Source organism: Brachyhypopomus gauderio, chromosome 11 (assembly GCF_052324685.1).
Source record: "Brachyhypopomus gauderio isolate BG-103 chromosome 11, BGAUD_0.2, whole genome shotgun sequence".
Lineage (NCBI taxonomy): Eukaryota > Metazoa > Chordata > Actinopteri > Gymnotiformes > Hypopomidae > Brachyhypopomus > Brachyhypopomus gauderio.
In genome coordinates this window covers 4,323,119-4,344,136 of record NC_135221.1, presented here as the reverse complement: position 1 = coordinate 4,344,136, position 21,018 = coordinate 4,323,119, and the positions used below count along the sequence as shown (strand labels likewise).

The 21,018-nt window shown below is 45.9% G+C and overlaps 2 protein-coding genes across 6 annotated transcripts; one reads left to right on the top strand and one right to left on the bottom strand.

The window, feature by feature from the left end:
• Positions 1 to 12,681, top strand: lnx2b (ligand of numb-protein X 2b). 5 transcript variants are annotated; one of them, XM_077021144.1, is made up of 10 exons: positions 1 to 220; positions 3,406 to 3,985; positions 5,866 to 6,041; positions 6,791 to 6,987; positions 8,745 to 9,131; positions 9,239 to 9,373; positions 10,280 to 10,454; positions 10,587 to 10,830; positions 10,954 to 11,112; positions 11,279 to 12,681. In XM_077021144.1, the coding sequence occupies exons 2-10, from the start codon at positions 3,429 to 3,431 to the stop codon at positions 11,412 to 11,414; spliced, it is 2,166 nt and encodes a 721-aa protein (XP_076877259.1). In that variant the 5' UTR covers positions 1 to 220; positions 3,406 to 3,428; the 3' UTR covers positions 11,415 to 12,681. The 5 variants fall into 5 exon arrangements, with proteins under 5 accessions (XP_076877259.1, XP_076877257.1, XP_076877258.1 ...); XM_077021142.1 differs by having other exon boundaries at positions 3,403 to 3,985; XM_077021143.1 differs by lacking the exon at positions 1 to 220 and adding an exon at positions 2,316 to 2,625 and having other exon boundaries at positions 3,403 to 3,985.
• Positions 12,682 to 13,959: 1,278 nt separating this feature from the next.
• On the bottom strand, positions 13,960 to 19,184 carry chic1 (cysteine-rich hydrophobic domain 1). The gene is made up of 6 exons (XM_077021139.1): positions 18,989 to 19,184; positions 18,109 to 18,163; positions 16,854 to 17,009; positions 16,442 to 16,498; positions 16,000 to 16,059; positions 13,960 to 15,466 (listed from the first exon to the last, which is right to left on the bottom strand). Exons 1-6 carry the CDS (start codon positions 19,108 to 19,110, stop codon positions 15,416 to 15,418), a joined length of 501 nt encoding a protein of 166 aa, XP_076877254.1. The 5' UTR covers positions 19,111 to 19,184; the 3' UTR covers positions 13,960 to 15,415.
• Between the last annotated feature and the right edge of the window lie 1,834 nt (positions 19,185 to 21,018).

Below are 21,018 nucleotides of genomic sequence, written 5' to 3'. Positions count from 1 at the left end.
CAACCTCACCACACGGTGTGTTGCTCCAAACTGACAACACGGCGTCGTTAACGGAATAAAACAACCCGGAGCGATATCCTGTGGTGGCCATATGGCAGAGGGACTTATATCATTGCGAGAATAGCACATTACTTCGGTTATTATAGTTTGTTTCTTTCTAAGGTCTTTTTTTCCGAAGTCGTTCTTTGTTATATTAGCCACTTCCGGAGTATCGTCTCAGGTGAGTTTCGGTCTTCGCGGTTATGTCGGTAAAGTCGACTACTCGTCCCCCCAGCCCAAGAGCCTGTAGGTTGTACAAAGATTTAAAATAGTGGACGAATAATCGCGATTTAGGTTTAGTGACACCGAGATGACGGTACTTTCCAAGTCTAGCATGTAAAGTACACAATACAGTTGTTCAGGTCCTTTGCGAGAACTGATAAGGTCTATTAAACTATATATTATGCTCGAATAAAAGACTGTGAGATTAGTCGGATATTAAAGTTCACTCCTGTTGTCGGTTTGAACAGATTCAGTCAGCTGACGGATAAATGATTTATGGTCCTCAAGTATCAGGTCGTTGAGTTGGGGCTGCCAGCGTTTCTAATACGTGGTATTCTTCAATTATCTGTGTAAATCGTTCAAAACCTGTTTACTAAAGAAAATGTTTAATATTTTGAATGAGCAACATTTTAGTTTATGTTGAACGTTCTTGTTATTTTTTCCTTTTATCTAGTTTGGTCTCATTTGACTTACCTCACCAGCAGGTGCTTAAAAACTACCTAGTATGTTTCCTGTGACCATGTTTTGTTATTGTGCACTGGTCAAACAATAGCAGTTTACAGCAGTGGACTGTGTTTATGGGTCTCTCTATGATGTGTGTGTTTCTGACCTGATCTACACAGAGAGTTTTCTGTCTGAAAGGAGACTGTGAGTTGTGTGTTGAATCTGGCTGCATCATGGACCCCTTTAGTGTCCATGAGATCCAAGATGGCGGTGAAATGAGTTCCAAGCCTGCGGGGAGGGGATGATGGTATCAGCCAGTGATATGATGAGGGTGTGGTTTACAGACTCCCTCCCCCTGTCCCTCAGTAGTGCAGGCTAGTCAAGATGCACTAATTTCAGGTAAACCCAGTCACGCACCTCTTCCGCCGAGTTCTGGCTGTGGTACTGCAGCTAAGGGTGTGGTACAGAAAATGATTCATGATCTTCCGGACAGAGGCACAGAGGGACTGATTTACTGTTTGTGCTATAGTTGCCACCTTCCCTTTAAAATTGGAAAGCTCTGTATTGACTAGAACACTTAAAGAATGGACAGTGATATTGATTTTATTAGGCCTATATAAGAAGATATCTTTGTCTTCACAAGAAAGGTATCAATGTAATGGGATAGATTAATTGCATGGGAGTATCCCATAACACACTGTTCGTGCTGACAAACACTGATGTTTTCAATTACCTAATGGTAATATTGTGTTTCAAATTAAGCAGTCTGGAAATAGTTTGATATGTAAATGAACAATTTGTCTGTTCTGCAACTCACCCCCCCCCCCATTCCTTTACATAATCAATATTAAGGTAGTGGTATTAAGCTACATCTTTCTTGACTGACATTTGTTGAAGGCTTCACCAAGGAACACCCTTGAGAACTGCTGTGTCATAAAGTGCTGGATTAGTAAAGATGGGCCACTCACTCACCTCTCTGCTCTGTTAGATGTTCCAAGGACTTCTGCAGAGGGGCTTTTAACCAGGGTCACTGGTTTTACCCCCTGTACACAAGGGCAAAATGCTGTACTCACACCTTTAAAATGCAACAGCAGATGAATTTTTCTATTTTTTTTATCACTGCTTTCGATAACCCTTAAAGCAAACAAGCAGGTGTACTTCTTTACTCTGTGTTTAGAGTATTCACAGTCGTGTGTTTGTGTTGGAACTTACGACTCCCTTGACCGTTGAATATTTTTGAAATGAGTCATCCTGTCCTTTGTCAAATGGGACAAAGCAGTGTAGCAGCGGTGTGGTTTAGAGGTGTCTTCAGCTGTCACCGGTGCTTCTCCTACTGCAGAGAGCATGCCAGAGGACAGGAACATGGTGGAGAAATAGAGAGAGAGAGAGAGAGAGAGAGAGACACAGGCGGAGAGACAGAGACTGTCCTGGTTAATCCCAGACAATGTATTTTTAATTAAGCACTTTTCTCCCTCCCCCACACACACACACACACACACACAAAGATACTCTCAAGGCACATTGTACTTAGTCAGGAGTTGTAATGGCTGCTTGGATCACTTTGCCTATGTTTGTTTAATATCTGCACACACACACACACACACACACACACATCCCTCCTCCTTAGTCCACGTGGCCAGACACTGAACACCCCTGTGCACTCCGCTGAGCTCCCCTCTAGCAAGTCACACGGTTCTCTCGAGTTGCATGTCCTTGTGTATGCATGCACACACACACACACACACACACACACAGGCACGCATACACGCGTGCACGCACACACACACGTACACCATCGGAGATGAAGGACTTCAGTTTCGTTCAGGCAGGAGGCAGAGCCATCGCAGCTGTTGAGTCTGAATTTCTCTTTCGCATGCAGAGGCTTCTGTGAGGTCGTCGTCTCTGCCGTCAGCGTCCGAGGTGGGTGGGAGCAGCGAATGGGCTTCACGGTCTGCGCTGCACGCGGGCGCATGTGTTTGTTTACTGTTTGTTTACTGTGAACGCCCCGTGGTGAATGATCTGGTATAAATGATGAGGTCAGTCAGGTTGATTGGGGGGGTAGAGATTCACATTTTTAAACTTTCCCAAATTTTGTGCTTGATTTGCGTTCGTATTTTACATCTCTCCATGTTTTGTAATCTGTAAATGAAACATGACTTGCGATTGCTCATTGTTGAAGGAAATATTAGTCATTTAGTATGTTTTAATTGAACGTTGCTTTTCTTAATTTTCATACTTAAATGGTCTGTATTGAGAGTGGACATTTCTGGTTTTGCTGTGTTTTTCTCGTGGGAGAAATTAGGATGGGTTAGGCTTCACAGGGGCAGGAACTCACTGTTGATTGGGCGTGAGATGTTTTAGTGACATGGCCGGCATTTGCACACAGCCCCTTCTTGGTTCTCTCGGTCATTTCGTGCCGTGTTTCTGCTCCCTCCCGTTAGGTGAGTTTTGACAGTTGCTCTCCAATCATTTTATGGAGCGTAACCTTCTTAATGAAGTGAACTGTGACCTTTGGCCTAGCTGGCTTTTCTGGTGTAGAGGGAACTGGTGTTGAGGATACAGCTGCAGCCCGCCCCCCCTCCCCCATATTGTTACTGTTAAGTACATTTATGTCATTTCCTGTCCAGCCAGCAGGAGCCAAAAAAACCCCCCATACCTCCTCCAGCCTCAGATTTTCTTTGTTCTCTTTTCCACCAGAAGTGCAGGATGAGGAGACCGAGCAGATGGGTGGTTCCTTCCTTCTCTGGACTGAAAACGCTTCTCGCCGACAGTGTTTCCATCTAGCGAAGCTCGGAGAAAGAGCGGGGGAGAGGGGTCGAGCGCAGACCAGCCGCGATCCTCCTGAATCCGAACACCCCCCCCCCCCCTTCTCGGCCACAGTCCCGCGGACCATGACGGAGCCCAGAGCGCCGGTGGCCGGCCTGACGTGGGCGCGCGTGTGTAAGGAGTGCGGTCAGGGCCACGAGGCCCAGGACAGCCACCTGTACGAGTACCAGACCGACGTGGACGACGAGCTGGTCTGCCACATATGTCTGCAGCCGCTGCTGTGCCCCGTGGACACGCCGTGCGGCCACACCTACTGCCAGCAGTGTCTGAGCAGCTTCCTGGGGGAGCAGGACTTCTGCCCCGTGGACCGCAAGCAGCTCCAGCTGCAGCAGTGTCGCTCGTCCAGCCACCTGGTACGAAACCTGCTGGACAAGCTGACCGTACTGTGCCCCTTCTACAGCGAGTGCCAGGAGACCATGCAGCGCTGCGAGCTGCAGCCGCACCTGCACAACAGGTTGGTTCAGAGGCAGAGCGCGGGTGGGGTGGGGTGGGTGGGTGTGTGTGTGTGTGTGTGTGTGTGGGGGGGGGGGTATCTGTCTGGAGGGCCCCCCGAACATCACCCTCCAAGATGGTACAAGGGGAAATTCCAGAAACATGAAGCAGGCAGGAGGCCAACGCTTGTGCAGTAGTACTTTGGTTTAAAACTGTGATTATGGGGGACTGGAACGTTTTGATGGACGTTTGATGGACTCTCTTAATGTCTGTCTGGAGAAGAGCTTATTCTCTTCTCTCTTCTGCTTTGCCATCTTCATGGTTTTTCATTCACTGTGAACCGAACAGAATATTCTCTCTTTTTTTAAATAAAGAACTTTTGAAACTACTTTGCTGCCTAAATGAACAAGATAGAAGTGCTGAAAGTTCAGTCAGCAGAGTGTTAAAAGTTTACTGAGATTGAAATAAGACTCTCCTTCCAGAAGAAGTCCTAATCCTTCATAAGCTGTGGTTGAATGCTGTAAAAGTCTTAATTTCGAGAGCCCATGGATTGAATGTAAATAGTTCCACCCTGTTGGGGCAGGAGTGAAGTATACTGCCTCTACTCTTGCCAGAAGAGAAAACTGATCGGCATTCAGTATGCAGAGTATGCAAATCAGGACAGGGATTCCGATAAAAATATCACATGGTGATTATTGTGTTTTGGATCCATAGGTGAAATGCAGAGGTTTGATACACACTGATCAAAAAATGCTGCTCGGGCATCTCTGGAATGCGGTTTATCCCAGGCTAGTGGGGACGGAGAGATTTGACTCAACTTAGCTGGATTAATGAATGACTAATATGGTTTCACTTTAGGGTTTTGCTTTAATTATAACCGCATGCTTTTCAAATCATGGAATTAGCAATCACCTGATTGCCGGCACGCTTTGGTTGTCGGCGTGTCTGTTACTGCGAGGAACAAAAGCTAAACAAATGAATGGACACATATTTGAAGAAATGCATAAGCTCGGAGAGTAGCCGCAAGAAACCCCGGTGTGGACACGAGTGGAGCGGACGTTTGATCTGTGTAGTGTGCGGCTGTCCCCTGTGTACTCTTCCTCTCACCCGCACGGCCTGAGCTTCCGTCCCCCACCGTCGGCTGTGATGTAATGCAGAGATCCGAGAGTGGTTTGGCTGGTAATTCGTGTGTGCTGGAGAGGGCTCAGTGTAAACACGGCGAGTGGGGAGTGTTGGCTGGGGAGGGCGTGGCCCGATTCTGCTCTAGGTGACCCGTGTTGTCCTCCTGCCTGCAATGCAGCAGCCGTCCACATTTGCATAGCGCCTGTCTCCTTCCCTGTCTCCCTTCCTGTCTCACTCCCTCTCTGTCTCTCTCTCCTCCCTCCCCGTCGTGCGGCTCTGTGTACCAGCCAAGCTTACATCACCTGCCACCCACCGGAGATACAAGGCTTCTTCCAAACAGGCGTGTTTAATACACGATGAAGGCTCATCACGTAGCTTCTTTCAGCTGAGAGACATGAGCAGTGTTGGGTTTTTCTTCTGCCCTCATTGATTTATTTCTTTTTTTCTGCCACTCCAGTTCATGCTGACTCTTGAATTCAAGCTGAGTATGAAGTGCTGGGCCGAGCTGGCGGGTCTATTTTTAGATCCTGCTGCTGCCCCGTAATGAATGTCTTGTACGTTAATTAACAGCAAACCACTGAGTAACGAAGCCTGTTCGCAACTCTCATGGATCTCCGTGACCTCTATTACTTTCTTCCTCTCTCTTCCCTTTTTCCTCTCTCTCTCTCTCTCTCTCTCTCTCTCTCTCTCTTTGTTTCTGTGTGTGTATGTGTGTGCGCACGCACACCCTTGCATCTCATCTCACTTCTGCTTGATCCTCCATCTTGTCCTGCTTCCCAGATGCCCGGCGTTCAGGCGGCTGAGGGAGGAGGCCGAGAGGAGGAAGAGGCCCTCCTGGAATGAGCTAAAGGGGGGCAAAAGTGAGGGGGAGTCCGACACCAAATCCGCCCCGGCTCTCACACGCGCATCTACTCTTACCGGCCCGGCCAACCCTGCCGACGAGGGGGGAGATGATGGTACAGTCTGACTTCTGTCTCTTAGACCAGAGCATGTGAACCAGGTTTTACTTAGACATTACACATCCTGAAACAGTTGAGTTTGACTCTGTTTACATTATCCAAACATGGTAAGCGTGCTCTCTTGAGTTTGGACGGGTTAAGGGGGTGAGTGGTGTTTTTGAGGACGTGGTCTGACTGATCCCGCTTGTGACTTGTCATGTTAGGTGTCGAGAGTTTGCAGAAGGTGCCTGTAAAAAGCACAGGAAATAATTTGCAGCTGTGTTGACTCTTGGTTAGAAAGCAAAGCAGGTGGTGCCTTTGATGAGGCTGGGGACTAAGGATGGGGCAGGGGGTGGAGATGGGGCAGGGGGTGGAGGTGGGGGTGGAGGTGGAGGTGGGGGTGGAGGTTGTAGTAGGGGGATCACAGCACAGTGATCTTATACTGCCATAGGTAACACTTCTATGGGAAGCCTTCATCAGACTGGCACTGCCTGTTCTCGTCTGCACCTCATCATTAATGGTGTAATCCATGTCTTGTGGGAGCGTATATCTGAATTCTCTATTTATAGGTACTTAATCATAATCTCTGAATCAACGGGCAACACCCTTCTTTTCATTAAGTCAATGATTGGCTGCTTTAAGTGTCTAACCCGGCCTCGCCGTTTCAGTGCTAGATAGTGATAACGAGTCATTTGAGTGTTTTCTGGGCGTCGGCTGGCCGGCGAAACGGCGTGGTAACGTTAGGGACCGTCTCCGTTCTCTGCCAGGAGCTCCACTCAGGTCCAGCCTGGTGGCTGAGGCCAGCATCGTGGAGCTGTTCCGGAAGGATCCCGACGACGACCTGGGCCTGCGCATTGTGGGCGGGAAGGACACGCCCCTGGGGAGCATCGTCATCCAAGAGATCGTGCGTGACTCGCTGGCCGCCCACGATGCCAAGCTCGCCCCGGGGGATCACATTCTGGAGGTGAGGCACATTAGAGGTCGTTATATAATCGCCGTCTGTTCCGAGGGCATCGGGCGTGGGTCCGGCCAGATTGCATCGCGCGGAGAGTTCTCTGGAAGATCTGTGGACGGCCCCCTCCCTTCTGGGTCGTCGTTGCACACACACCCGTGTCGTTGTGTTTGCATTCCAGCCATGTTCCTGGGTAAAGGGCACTGATCCCTGCCTGCTGTTAATGCATGTTGTGAAATTTCTCCTCGCTCACGTTGGCTTTACCATGTAAACAGTGGCCTGGATTCACTTATTAACATCGACTCTTTAACAGAGTAGAACAGTGTCTGACGAGGGGGAAGCTGAAACAGTAACGAAATATGTTTGTTTGGTTCAGACAGATTGTGGCCCCTATCTGCTTCCTGTCCTGTACATAAGGGTGAACTGTGTCCTCTCTCCATGTTTTTGACCTGCCTGTTTCCATTAAGGTGTAGGCAGAGATCTTGTTGTTGTTGTAGTTGTTGTTTTTGAATTGTATGTGTAGACTGTATTGTCATATAGGTATAAAAAGGACTGCGTACATATTTACTGGTGAACAATACCATAATACCAGAAATTTTTCCATATATTTTTCCCCATATTGTTGCAGCACTTTGCTGACTTGTGGAAAGATTGGTTAAACAGTGTCTCAGGGTAAATGACGGAGCAGTGCTGGTCTTCAACCTGTGTGTGATCTGCTCCTGACAGTGCCACGTCATGCTTTGTGGTAAATTTGAAGGTTAAACCTTCAAACTTGGTTAGCACTGCAGTTTAGGCCTGTACGATGTCCTGAATACAGATTAACCATTAATAAAAATCAAGGCTGCGTTTTCATTGGCTTTTCTTAGGAAATGGGGTCGACGTGTTCCCGGGGCTTTATTGTTCCTTTGCCATGTTCTCCACTGCCCCCCCCCCCCCCCCCCCCCCCCCCCCCTTCAGTGTGGGACTCTCCCAGGATTTCCGCCCCTAGCAGCACTGGAATGCAGTAACGGAGAGAAACGAATCTCCAGCTTTGCATTCAGCTCAGGAATCCCAGGCCGGACAGCTGAATGGCAGTAACCCATCCTGCCGCGTTTAGGCCCGTCAGACACGTGGGACTCTGAACAAACGGGCCTCTCTGGCCCAGGCCGCAGGCTCCCGGGGACGAGCCCTAGCTCCCCGGAGTTGTGCGGCAGCCCTGGAGGAGACGTGTCGTGGGCCGTGAGGATCGGATATCTCCTTTCCTGAAACGCTATCTCCAGTTTCCCCTTCGGGCTCATAGACGCATTGATTTTTAAGTAGGGCCTTTCTAAGGAGTGCATGCTTGGCACTTTTCGGTATGAGCCTAATGACAACGTTGTTTCAGGATCTTCTGATTTGCGTTGATCGTCTTCGGAGGGAGAAACGTAGAAATGGACGAAGGTGGCACCTCAGAAATGATTTCCCACAGAGGTGGATCATATTGCAACACTGTATTCACTCAGGGCAAGACTCAACCTGCCAAGACTACAGTCTGTGGAAGATTACCGTCTGTGTCATTGACAGAGTTAATAGTGTTCCACTGCACATGCAGTTTGAGGGGGGGAGGGACTACGGTGACTGGAGGGGGTGGAGTTAGTGGAGGGGGAGGGGGGTCCCTTGACTAGAATCCATTAAACCAATAAATATCAGAAATGATTTCTTGTTCCCACTGGATTCTGGGTAGCGGCCACGACCGGCTGACCGGCGAGGCAGGTTTGAACTAACCCCGTTGGCGTGCCGCGTCCCCACAGGCGAACGACATCAGCCTGACCTCCGTGCCCCACGCCCACGCCATCGCCGTGCTACGACGGCCCCGCCCTTCCGTCCGCCTCACCGTCATGCAGGAGAAGGGCTTCAAGCCGCGGGCCGAGCTCCTCCACCCGCACCCGCCCGCCTCGCAGGCGCCCCACAACCCCGGCACCGTGGTCCAGGTGACCCTGGTGAAGCACGAGCACTCCGAGCCTCTCGGCATCAAACTCATTCGCAAAACGGAGGAGGCGGGCGTCTTCATCCTGGACCTGCTGCCGGGAGGGCTGGCGGCCAAGGACGGGAAACTGCGCAACAACGACAAGGTTCTGGCCATCAACGGGCACGACCTCAGGCACGGCACGCCGGAGAGCGCCGCCCAGATCATCCAGGTGAGGGGATCCGTCCGCACCTGTGTTTGTTCCTCAGCAGTAGCCTGCGGCTTGTGACTTGGGTAAACGGGGTGTGTGTGTGTGTGTGTGTGTGTGTGTGAGAGCAGGCCAGTGAGGTGCGGGTGAACTTTGTGGTGATGAGGCACTTGGACGCCATTGAGGACGGAGGGGAATTGCAGAGCAGAGGGGCTAGAAGACCTCTGGACACTCAGTACTACAGGCGTCGCTCCATATTCATGAAGGTAAAGGTGTGTGTGTGTGTGTGTGTGTGTGTGTGTGTGTGTGTGTGTGTGTGTGTGTGTGTGTAAGTTAGGCTAGTGGTTGCCAGATTGATTAATATCCACCACTGCGCCAGCTACAGGCCACGCTGACGCTCTCTGACAGCCACCAGCTGTGGGTCAGCAGGTCTGGTACTGGGTCCGGTCACAGTGGGTCCGGTGTGGCCGCCTCGCTCCTTACGCCTCGCTCCTGCCATGTGGTTCTGTGCGCGTGTGACTCCTCTCGAGCCGTGAGAGCCGTCTTCACGCCGCCGCCCGTCACACCCTGCGTGCGTGTCACTTCCTCGCTGGCTCCCGGAGGGGAAGCCAGATGCAGGCCGGCCAGGGTGAGATTAAAGCAGCCTGCCTCTATCTCTGAGCCATGCTTCTGATCAAAAGGCATAGGTGCCCCTCTCTCTCTCTCTCTCTCTCTCTCTCTCCCCCCCCCCCCTTCCCACCCCCCTCTCTCTCTCACTACCTTCTCTTCTGCATTGTTTGCTTGTGGCCAGTGATCAAAGCTGGTGACAGTTAGCTTTCACCTGCGGAGTTGAAGCCTTTACTCTTGCGGGGAGGGGGGGCACCCTGCTGGGGTAGGAAGAGGCCTCCCCACCCCCCCCACTGGAGCTCTGCAGACTCCACAGACACTGATAGAAGATGGTGAGAGCTGTGGCTTTTGACACTGGGAGTTACGATGGCGGCGTGTCGAGCCCTTCACATTATCACCACTCGGTGTTTGCTGCAGGATCTTGGAACAGCGTTTGCTTTTACAAATGTTTTCACCGCAGGAGACGGACACGTTTCAGATGCCTTCACTTTTCAGCCGTCATGCTTTCACAGAGTAAAAGTTGAGAAGTGAGCCGTGTGTGTGTGTGTGTGTGTGTGTGTGTGTAGGAACCTCCTGGTGGGTTCTCCAGTCAGGAGAAGACGGTGAGTCTGAAGAAGGAGCCGCGTCATTCGTTGGGCATCACCATCGCGGGCGGACGAGACTGTCGCAGTCGTCTACCTGTCTATATCACCAGCGTCCAGCCCGTGGGCTGCCTGCACAGAGACGGCACCATCAAACCAGGTGCCACGTCCTTCTACAACACCCCCACCCCCAAGAGACGCACAGGCCTGCCACACGGTGCCGGCTTGTTTCAGGTCGGCGCTGCTCGCTGTTTGCTGCCTGACCACTCACTCCTGTCTGTTGGCTGCCCAGGTGACGTGCTGCTGAGTATCAACAGTGTGGACTTGACCCAGCTGACCTACAACGAGGCCGTGTCGGTGCTGAAGACCCAGACGGCCCAGAACTCCGTCGCACTGAGCGTCATCCGCACCGCCGCTGAGGAGGAAGAGGAGGACGGAGAGGCCGTCAGCAAGGAGGAGATGGACCTGCTGGAGGGACCCAGAGAGGACAACCTGAACTGGGCCCCTCTCTGGACCCGCTGGTTGGGGCTACCCAGGTAATTGGAGGTCCTCTGCACCTCAGTACCACACCTTGGGTGCGGTTAGGAAGGCGGAAGGTTCTGGGACGTACAGATGTGGATGAGTTGGAGTTGACTCGAGCTCTTTCTGTAACTCTAAAGCCACATGCACTGGTGTCGTGACATCGTGCTGTTAAAGACCAACAACGAGAGCTGGGGCTTCAGCATTGTGGGCGGATACGAAGAGAATCGTGGCCAACAGCCATTCTTCATCAAGACCATAGTGCCTGGAACTCCCGCCCACTTCGATGGGCGTCTCAAGTAAGCCCATTTTTTTTTTCTTGTCCATGAACTCCCACACCACACTGTCCTCTGTAGCCAGAGCTCATTATTATCATGTTAATTTGATCAGTTAAATCATCGCAGGCGCCGGTTCCGAGTTTTCTCTCTGGTGGAAACGCCGTACTGACTTTGCTTTGCCCTGCAGGTGTGGTGATGAGATCGTGGCGGTGAACGGAGCCACCACGGTGGGCATGAACAACTCCTCCCTCATCCCGATGTTAAAGCTACAGAGGAATAAAGTCATTCTGACCGTGGTGTCCTGGCCGGGCAGCGTGGTATGAAGACCGGCCTGCTCAGGGCAGCGTGGCTGTGATCCCTCGCAGAACCAATGACACAGAGGCCAGAAGCCCGGGACCCTCTTCAGCTGGGTGTAGCTGTTCTTTACTGTGTTTCTGATACAGTACGGTAATGGGACACCACCAAGCATTCAGAATGATTTCAGCCCTGGTCTTTAAAGAATCGGCAGCGTCAAATCAGGAACGTAGGGTGACAATCACTGACTGTAAAGTTCAAGCAAACCAAATGACAAACATTTTTTAAATCATTTGCCCCAGCTACCTGGAGGACAGTGGGTAATCACCTTCCTTGTGGGCATTGCCAGATCCTCGTGGACTACGCGTACGGGAGAGATGTATCTTGCACTAAAGAACATAAACGCAGTTGGAAAGGAAGTCTTGAGTTTCTCGCTCAAGATTATGTGAAATTTTGAATGTGTTTGTGTGTGTGTATCTTGAAGATGAGCAATATTTGACACCCATGTATGCTTTGCTAAGCACAGGATGCAGTACTGGGCACAAACCTGCTTTTCTTCTGAATGGGTTGGGTTTAATTCCAGGAATGACCAGTGATGATAATCCAGTCTTGAAAATCTTGATGGTTCACGTTTAATTAGTAATAGTGAATTGTTGAGTGTGGATAGTTTTCATGAATTTATGTAGGAAGGAAATATACCAAAACCTATGTAGTTTATATCTCTAATTATTTACATTTATTTTCCGATGTTTAGCTATTTAGGATTTTATGTTTGTGCCTCATCTTAATATCTGTTTAAATGTTTTTACTTTTGGGTGGCGGTATCGACTATTTTTAAATCCCACTAAAAACTTCTATTTTGATTGATGCATTTTTTTGGTGCCTTGAATATGTACACAAACAAATCAGTACACATCTGCCTTAATTGTTGCAAAATTTGCAAAAACATTTCCAAGTTTCTTTATCACATAATTCATCTGTTTGGGGTTTTAATACTAGCTGTAGCTGAAGTAGACTCTGTTTTATGTTTGTGTGTAGACAGACAGCAATTTGAGCTGCTCCTATGTGTTCAACCTTCTGTTTGGTTTGCTAATGTTGGGATTAGTAACATTTTAACTCTCATATCCTCTCCGTTGCCTACCTTTTTGTTAATTTTCCTGTAGATACTCAGAATTTATTTATGTACTTTATTAACATTTAGACCACTAACTAGGCCTGAAGTGTTTCTTAATGGTAATGAGCCTTTTCCGTGAGATCTATGTGATTAAAATTAGAAAATAAAAATGTAGAAATAAAAACCTGAATTGAAATGTATCTGTTCTTGGAGCGAATAAGAGCTGATCTGTGGTAGACGAGGTCTTGTGTCCCAGTGTTGTAAGACACGGCACCGCTTCAGGGCTCGACGCTTCTTCCCATCACACCACCCTCCGTCTACCTTTGCTCCAAAAGGAAGTGGTTGAGTTACAAAGCTAAATATACAGCTGGGTTTAACCGGTTTTATGAGTGAAACCTTGTACATGGAAATCTTCTGGACCAAGGTGTAGCGCGGCGAGCGTGAGCAGGCTGTGGAGGCCCGTGGATGAGGAACGGGACCGTGTTGCGTGCAAGCTGTTGGCACGGGCGAGAAGAGCCGTGGGAGCCTGCAGAGCTCTTGACTCCAAGCGATGGTGCCAATGATCACATGAAGCAAGTAAAGACTCGTGCAGCATGAACTGTGCACGATGCAACACTCTCCAGTCACTTTGGTGCAGGACGCGCGTGAACTTCCCCCAAACGTTGGAGTGGACGTCATGCGCTCCTCATATGACGCCGCATATCGGTTAGTTATGCGCAAACGTAGCTACCAAAAACATCTCACTAAAAATATTTTTCATTTAACACTTTGCCCTTGTCACCCAATCCTGAATGTGGGTAAGTCTGCCCCCTTCAGGGAGTGAGAGGCTAAGGATTGTGAATTTTTATTTTAGATTCTCCATCGCTGTTCGTTTCTGCAAAAAAAAAAAAAAAAAAAAAGATTTCTAGCACATAACTAATCCCCGGTTCCTATAATACTCTGGAAAAGTCATGGACACCCCCCAGCTGTGGTGGCATGAACACACACTGAGGTTTGTTCTTTACACCTATGACACATCTCTCAGTCACCAATTTTATGCTTGTACGGGAAAGATTAAATTTATGAATATAGTGAATTTCAAATTATGTTCTCCTATGACTTAATTACTTTAAAAAGACAAATAGAAACTGTGGAATTCTGACATTCTGAGAAAGTTCATAGTAATGGTATCAGACACATTTGTCGAGTATTTCAGTGATTGCAGTTTTGTACAGTGAAGAACTTCTAATACTGGTCAACATTACATTGACCCTCTCCTGCTCCAAGATGGTTTAAGAATACAGGTCAATACTACTTTAATATTTTATTACCATTTGAGTGAACTATATGAAAAAGGACTTTAAACTAAGCCCTAACTAACCTGACTGTACTGTTTCCATTCTAGATGAGAGGAATAATTTTTAATTAAACTTTTTAATTAATCAAAAACAAGGAATATGTGACATACAAGGGAAGGAATGTTTCTAGGAGGAAACTCTCCTTGGATCCTAAAACACAAAGCAAAATAACTAGAGAAATATACATAATGTGCAATTCCCTGCAAGTATTAAATAAAAGTCTATATTCCACAGAATATTGCTACTGTGCAGTTTTCTCCCCCTAAGAACGATTGTTTTATTATCTATGATCTCACATACAAGAAGTGCATATGCAGCTAATGACTGATGTGAAATGACTTTGAAAAGAACACAATTACAGAAAAAGTGTAATAATCAAGAAAATGTATTTATACTTTCCATAGGATTAGATAAAGACAGATATTTATAGGTACTCTGTAGTGGGACCATTACGGAGAGGATTTTTCTCCTCATACGATTAGGCAAAGTACAAGTGTTTGCAAGCACAGCTCTCTCAAACGCGATCCGGTTCCAGAGGCACTCTAATACAGCAGGCTGACTACACCGTCAGGCAAAGAACTGAAGAGGTGAAATCAAACAGTCTCACCCTGCTCTGATGATAAAACTGAACTGAAATGTAACAGCAAGAAGAAATGGACAGATCAGGGTTCAAAATATCACATTGAAAAGGACACACGTCACATGGAAATAAAGGACACAGATGTTAGGAAACCTTGATTGGCAAAATCATATTTAACATACCAAGTTTGACCTTACTGTACATAAAAAAAACTAAACAAAACAGTGCAATTTTCAGCCCTAACTTGACTGGCATTTTGTACGTACATTTTATGGCTTACTAGGTAAACGGGTCCATATAAACTGGAAAGTTACAGAGATGCAAAAACAAACTATGTTACAACAATATATTGGCAGAAAACTAATCACCAGCTAAATTACATTATGTAAACATGGCATAACACACTGAACATCTTTCCCAAGAAATCATAATGACTTGTCAGTTTCTTTAAATTCCCCTGCATTGAGGACAATTGCAAAGTACTGGGAAAAACATTACACTGACAATTACTTCACCTACTGTGAACTTTCTTCCTACTCCACTACCAGCAAAGGACCTTCAAACAGTTGACGGAGTCTACAAGACGTTCTATGCATTTCTGTAGCCCACACGTGCATCTCTAATTAGAACAAGACATTTTTAACATAAGGCAAACACACACCTCAAGGTGCTTTGCTTTCACCAACGTCATCACGGGTATGAGCTGGGAAGGACACATGGCTCTTTGGGGTAAATGCACTTTTAAAAATGGTGTAGGACGGTTTATTATTATTTTTTTCCATGTAACAAAAACATCAGAGTGCAACACAGGAGCGTTTCTACTACATCGGGAAATGTGCAAAATCTGCTCTAAAGCAAAGTGACAGTGTTGCGAATTCTACTGTACAAGGTACTGTGAGCAGAAGGGGTCACAGAGACACCCATGACCCTCAAATCCAACATATATACAAGGCACTAGAGAGAGGAACGAGGCGCCAATCAGCAGTGCGAGCAGTCCTCTCAGTCTGGTCTGAATATAGGATATTTGGGAAGGAATTCTATAAGAATCACCTGTAAAAGTAAGGAAAGGGCTACAGTTAAACAAACAAACAAAAATACATTTATTTACCTTCATAACTTGTTCATGTTAGCTGCCATGGGCAGAGCTGTCTGGATTGTGTAAAATCGGTATCACATATTGGCAGCTGTAGAACATATTTCATTATGCATTATTTTATTCAATATTTCAAAGTGCACTTTTGTAATTTCATGCCCTGTGCAAAAATCCTATTTACTTGATGAGTAATACAACCGTCTTAGGATACCCATTTGTCATGGCCCCGCCCTCCTGTTTATGTTGTTTCTTAGTCAAACCAACACAGAGAGCGTGTGTGTAATCTGCAGGTGCCTTTTGAACATGTCCAAGTGTAACTGTGACTGACGCAGGCTGCTGAGCACTGCCTCAAGAAACCAGGCATCCTGCAGCCCATTTACTTCTTTCCCTTTGCTTTATAGAGATCAAACTCGCTCAGACTTTGGCAATATCCTTTCAACTATAGTCAACAAAGATCAAGCACTATAATGTGCACTTGTTACAGACTTACATATTCCATCATGTTGTTACTCTCACATTTTCTTTTGCTCAGTTTCCAGTGTAGACCCAGCTGAAAGGAAAGGAAAAGGCAGGTTGGTGATAGTCAAATACCTCAGACACGCAGACGTGTTTTCGCACGGGGGGAGTTTACTGGGGTCAGACTGCAACTTCTGCTCTAAGCAGGATTTCTGCAGTCTGCGAAGCTACTGTCCGTCATTCACAGGTCTGAGACACAACAAAAGCCTTTAGTGCTGACCTCTGCACAGTCTGCGCTCCCTCTGCTCTCTATCAACAGATCAGCCAAAAAACGGCTTCGAGGGAGAGGAGCATCTTCACAGCTTAACAGCTACATTTACAACCATTATTTACTACATACCGAAACCTAAACAGTCACTTCACAAAAGCTCCCCTTATCACTCACTCAAAGTGGTAATGATGTGAAATGTGCTTACCTTGTGATATAACCGGTTGTTTTCCCATTCTAACAATTTCTGAATGGATCTTCGTGTCTGCAACAGAAGACAATGCAAGACTTTTAAACATGTTAATAATAAAAAAAAAAAAACACCCAGTGAAAACCTTCGCACATGGGCTTGGCAAACGCTAATAAAACACCCAACATTAAGACTTCAGAGACGTTTATGGACTTAAGCCCTTATTTAACCCGCTTGTAAGTCACACGTTACGGTCAATGACACTGTGTGAAATCCAAACTTTTCACCTTTCAAACGATCAAGTTTAATTTCACGCATCATCCCTGACCGAACTGATCAGCCCCGACGGCAGTGCTAGCGGAGTGCTAACGGCTAGGGCAGCGGTGCGGCTGACGTGCAGAAGGCCTGGTCACGCTGGAGGATGACCCACCCTTTTGTTGAGGCATATAACAGGCCACAGGCTGCAGCCCACCGTGCAACAACAGCACAAGCAGCCACAAAACAGCCACTTCACGTTGACGGGCAGGTTCTTCTTCAAGCAGGCGTTCACACGGCTGATGCTTGTCTTGAACTCCTCAGGCGCGACCTGGATCGAGCAGACGGGTGAAAGTGAGAAGCCAAAAAAAAAAAAGTGGCAAATAACTGCCAGAAAAAAGGAAAGGAGGCACTAGAAAAAGTGCTATGATCATGCTGCACTCTGCTGCTTCATTGTGGCCCGCTGGAGACAAAACATACCAAAGAGTGATGGATGCAAGACAACAAGAACAAAGAGTGTCCACAGAAGAACAATAATGTTATTTTTGCCTGAAGTCACATTCACCCCTGATATTTTACAGGAGAGAAATTCTTGCACAAGTCGACTCCAATGTAAGACAATCAACGACTTAAATAATTTTAAAAAAGGGGAATCTATGCAGATGTTCTCAAAGCCTCAGATCTCTCAACTGCATGCTTCTAACTTGCCAACCGAAATCCAACACTTTCAGGGCAAAAGGAGGACACAAAGACAAGATAAGACCATGGCCTGTGGCTGTGCCGTCTAAACACCGTGAATGGCTGCTCATTCCTCTCTGGGTATGTACACCATAAAACCGGGGTCGTAATCTTTTATGACAGGATGCAAAGGTCTCTTTGCAAACAGTGAAAGAGCTCGGAATAAAGCCCAGCAGGCCTGATCTGCACCCTTCAGTCATCATAATGCTGACCTCATCCATCACATGTCACCCTGGGTCACAATACTGGAGATACATTTTATTGCCCTGGACTTCCCTCTGCCTACACATCCCCCTGCAACCTTTTTGTGTTTCTGCATCCGACCCAGGAACCTTTCCTTTCTTGTGCACGGCACAGTCTTTATTTCATTATTTTGTCACCTAGAGCTGTGTCTTCCATACACCAGGGTCCTGGCCCGTAAGATCCTTGCACGGCTTACTCATTGACAGAAGCCGACTTCAGCACATTGAGTGCATGTTAGATGCTCTACAGTGAAGCTTACCAAACTGCACCATTCTGTCACTCGGACACTTCTAGAATGATTACAAAATGCTTACACATACACAAGTGACCTTAAGCCTAATCATGTAGTCTCTGTGCATAAAACAAAAGTAAACAATAACAAAAAAAACCTTTTGACACACAAATCAGACATTTATTTTCATACATATAAATAATTTGGACATTATTACCTTTCCTGTAAGAACAGAAGGAAATTCTGTGTCAAATTTGTTGCTCAGTCCAAACCTATAAAACACAAATTACATGTAAAACAGGATTCATTTGTATAGGCTAGGTTGTATACAACTAAGTCATTGACATAAAAACGTATCAGTGTTAGTCAGATACGACTGCAGTTACATGATTATTTTAAAGAACCACAATTAATTGCAACTATAGCCACTGTTTCTTATCACGTGTTAAACTTTATCATGTGAACAAATTGGAGTATACTAATGTGCAATGTAGCTAATAAATACTCTATATAAATACTCATAAATATTCTATATGAGATTTCATAAATACTGTCGATACTAAGTCAAGACTCAACCATCTTTAAATAGCTTTGGTACTGAAAAACTTAAATCTATACTAGTAATACTTTTGACCAAACTCCTATATTAGGCTTGGCTTTAGACAAGGTTCCAAATGAGTGAATGATGAGATTTTACTGCAAGGTGTAATCCGCACACCAATGTGAAGTTATTACAATAAATACTTCAAGAAGAGCCTGAATGTGTAGACACCCAAGGGTGCCCATCCTCTCATTTACACAAATCACATCCAAGATTTACATTCAAACTCTGGTACGAGTGAAAGTGAATGATGAAAAGACAAAATAATAGATAATGCATTGTAAACAACTTCTAAATGAGGAGTAAAGTCAACACGAAGCTGTCAGACGAGGCCTGCCTGTGTGTCTGACACACACACACACACACACACACACACACACACACACACACACACACACACACACACACACACACACTTAGCGTTAGCATGGAAGCTACAACGGCAGGACGGTGAAAGCAGCGCACACGGCAAAGTCTACCGCCCCCGAACGCTTACACGGTAATGTGCCCGGCCCCTCGCATGACCACGGGCTCGGGGCAGTATCTGGCGAGGTGCTCCTCGCTCACTACCCGCTCGTCTTCTTCCTCTAACTCATAAATGGTGTCAAAGTCCGCCATGTTGGGCAGCGAGACGCTCGTGACGTTACTGGGCAGCGCGCGCGCCGCGGCGGCGTGACGTCAGGGCACGCGGGGACAGGAAGGAACCCGCCCACGCTTTGGCAAACGTCGGTGGCGGGAAAATGGAACGAGGCTGCGACCACCCCTGGGCACAACTCTCACAGTCCCGGTGGTGCCGCACGCTTGTCCCACACCAGGATTTAGAAAACGTCGACGTGGCCAGTGTGAAATGGGCGCTTAAACGAGAATGATAAAATAGAATATGATGGAAGGAAAGAGGGAAAATGTTTAGGTCTGGGAAAAAAGCGATTTATCTCTATTATTATGATTAGTCTGTTATTGAGGCTATTATTATTATTATTATTATTATTATTATTATTATTAATAGTAGTAGTAGTAGTAGATCAACAACAATTATTCAGTTCTCAGACATGTATATATTTTTTATTGTTGTTTATTTTTTGTGGCTTATTTTATAAATAATATTAGGCTATATTTAGCTTTATTATATGGCTGGTGTGAATTCCTAAAGAGTGCAGCATGAATGAGTCATACGAGACCGATGGGGCGAGATGGGCTGGTTTTGGTTTGGTTTTGAAATGGCCTTTTTGGCTGCTGCAAGACTAGATATTCCGCAGTTTTGAAGTAGACGAAAAAAATGAGTATTTATAATGGTTCCTTTTCCAAGTAGCCTATAGTGAACTACAGTCTATTCCGTCTATAAGACCTTCATAATCACGACACGCCAGTGACATACAGCCTCAACCACTGTAATATTATGTTGAACATACGAGAGTACAGGTTTGTTAAATTTTCTGTTTACACGGTAAATTGTGGGTACCACTCATAGGCATATGAACGTATAGTGTTATGTTTATTATCAGTAGGGATAGACTCTCTAAATTTTGTAGGCATTGAAGTGAGCAAGTCTTTTATGCAGCGTCTTGGGTTATGCAACTGTAAGGAGAAAACCCCCTTTTACCATTTCCACTTCTTTTCAAGTCTTTCAAGAGTGGTGAATTGAAAGTTCAAAATATTAGGCCACAATTAGATTTTTGGGGGATACATATGAAGGGGAAATCCTGGAGACGGATGGGATTGAGGCACGTTAACGTCTTGGTACTAAAGAAACGAATAGCCTCTTAATACATTTCCTTCCCTGCGATATATATATATATATATATATATATATATATATATATATATATATATATATATATATATATATATATATATATATATATAAAATACAATATATATTGTATTATAAAAATATATATATTTATATATATATAATAATTTATAATAATAATAATTTATATATATTTATATATATATATATATATATATATATATATATATATTCAAGATATATATATATATATCTTGTCTCGCTTTCAAAGAGACAAGAGACCCTTCAGATGTAGCTAAGGCCTTGTATTACTGAGAGAAAAAAAGAGACATTAACTTGACACCTTGCAGATCTTTTAACAGCACACTTTTAACAGACTCATTCGTTTTAAGATTTATGTAACATGTAGGTAACATGTAGCACATATAGCCTATTCGACGTGTGCCAAATCTGAGTTTAAACTGTTTAGCATTAAGCTGGACAAGGCGGGTGTTTTAACTCAGACACCACATTCATCTGTAATGTAGCCTACATGTGGAAATTATGGCCTATTTTTTTTTCATTTTACACCGTCGTTTTTATGAATGTTAATGCCTTTAAGCACACCTTTAATATGAATCCACGTTTTTATAATGACACTCTTGACGGTAATATGCGAAATCTTAATTTTCTTCTTGTTACAGACGTAATGACATCATCCCATGATATTACATTTTCAAAAACATTTTATTTACACTTTGAACGTTGTATTCAAACGTTCTACCCGTATTCCGAAG

Excerpts from the sequence above, each read along its gene's own strand:
- lnx2b (XM_077021140.1), top strand. The coding sequence starts at position 3,071 with ATGGCCGGCATTTGCACACAGCCCCTTCTTGGTTCTCTCGGTCATTTC. Across the intron at positions 3,986-5,865 it reads CAGCCGCACCTGCACAACAG|ATGCCCGGCGTTCAGGCGGC; the intron begins GTTGGTTCAGAG and ends CCTGCTTCCCAG. Across the intron at positions 10,455-10,586 it reads AGACGGCACCATCAAACCAG|GTGACGTGCTGCTGAGTATC; the intron begins GTGCCACGTCCT and ends TTGGCTGCCCAG.
- chic1 (XM_077021139.1), bottom strand. The coding sequence starts at position 19,110 with ATGGCGGACTTTGACACCATTTATGAGTTAGAGGAAGAAGACGAGCGG. Across the intron at positions 18,164-18,988 it reads GGGGCCGGGCACATTACCGT|GTTTGGACTGAGCAACAAAT; the intron begins GTAAGCGTTCGG and ends TGTGTTTTATAG. Across the intron at positions 15,467-15,999 it reads GTAACAACATGATGGAATAT|GTGATTCTTATAGAATTCCT; the intron begins GTAAGTCTGTAA and ends TTACTTTTACAG.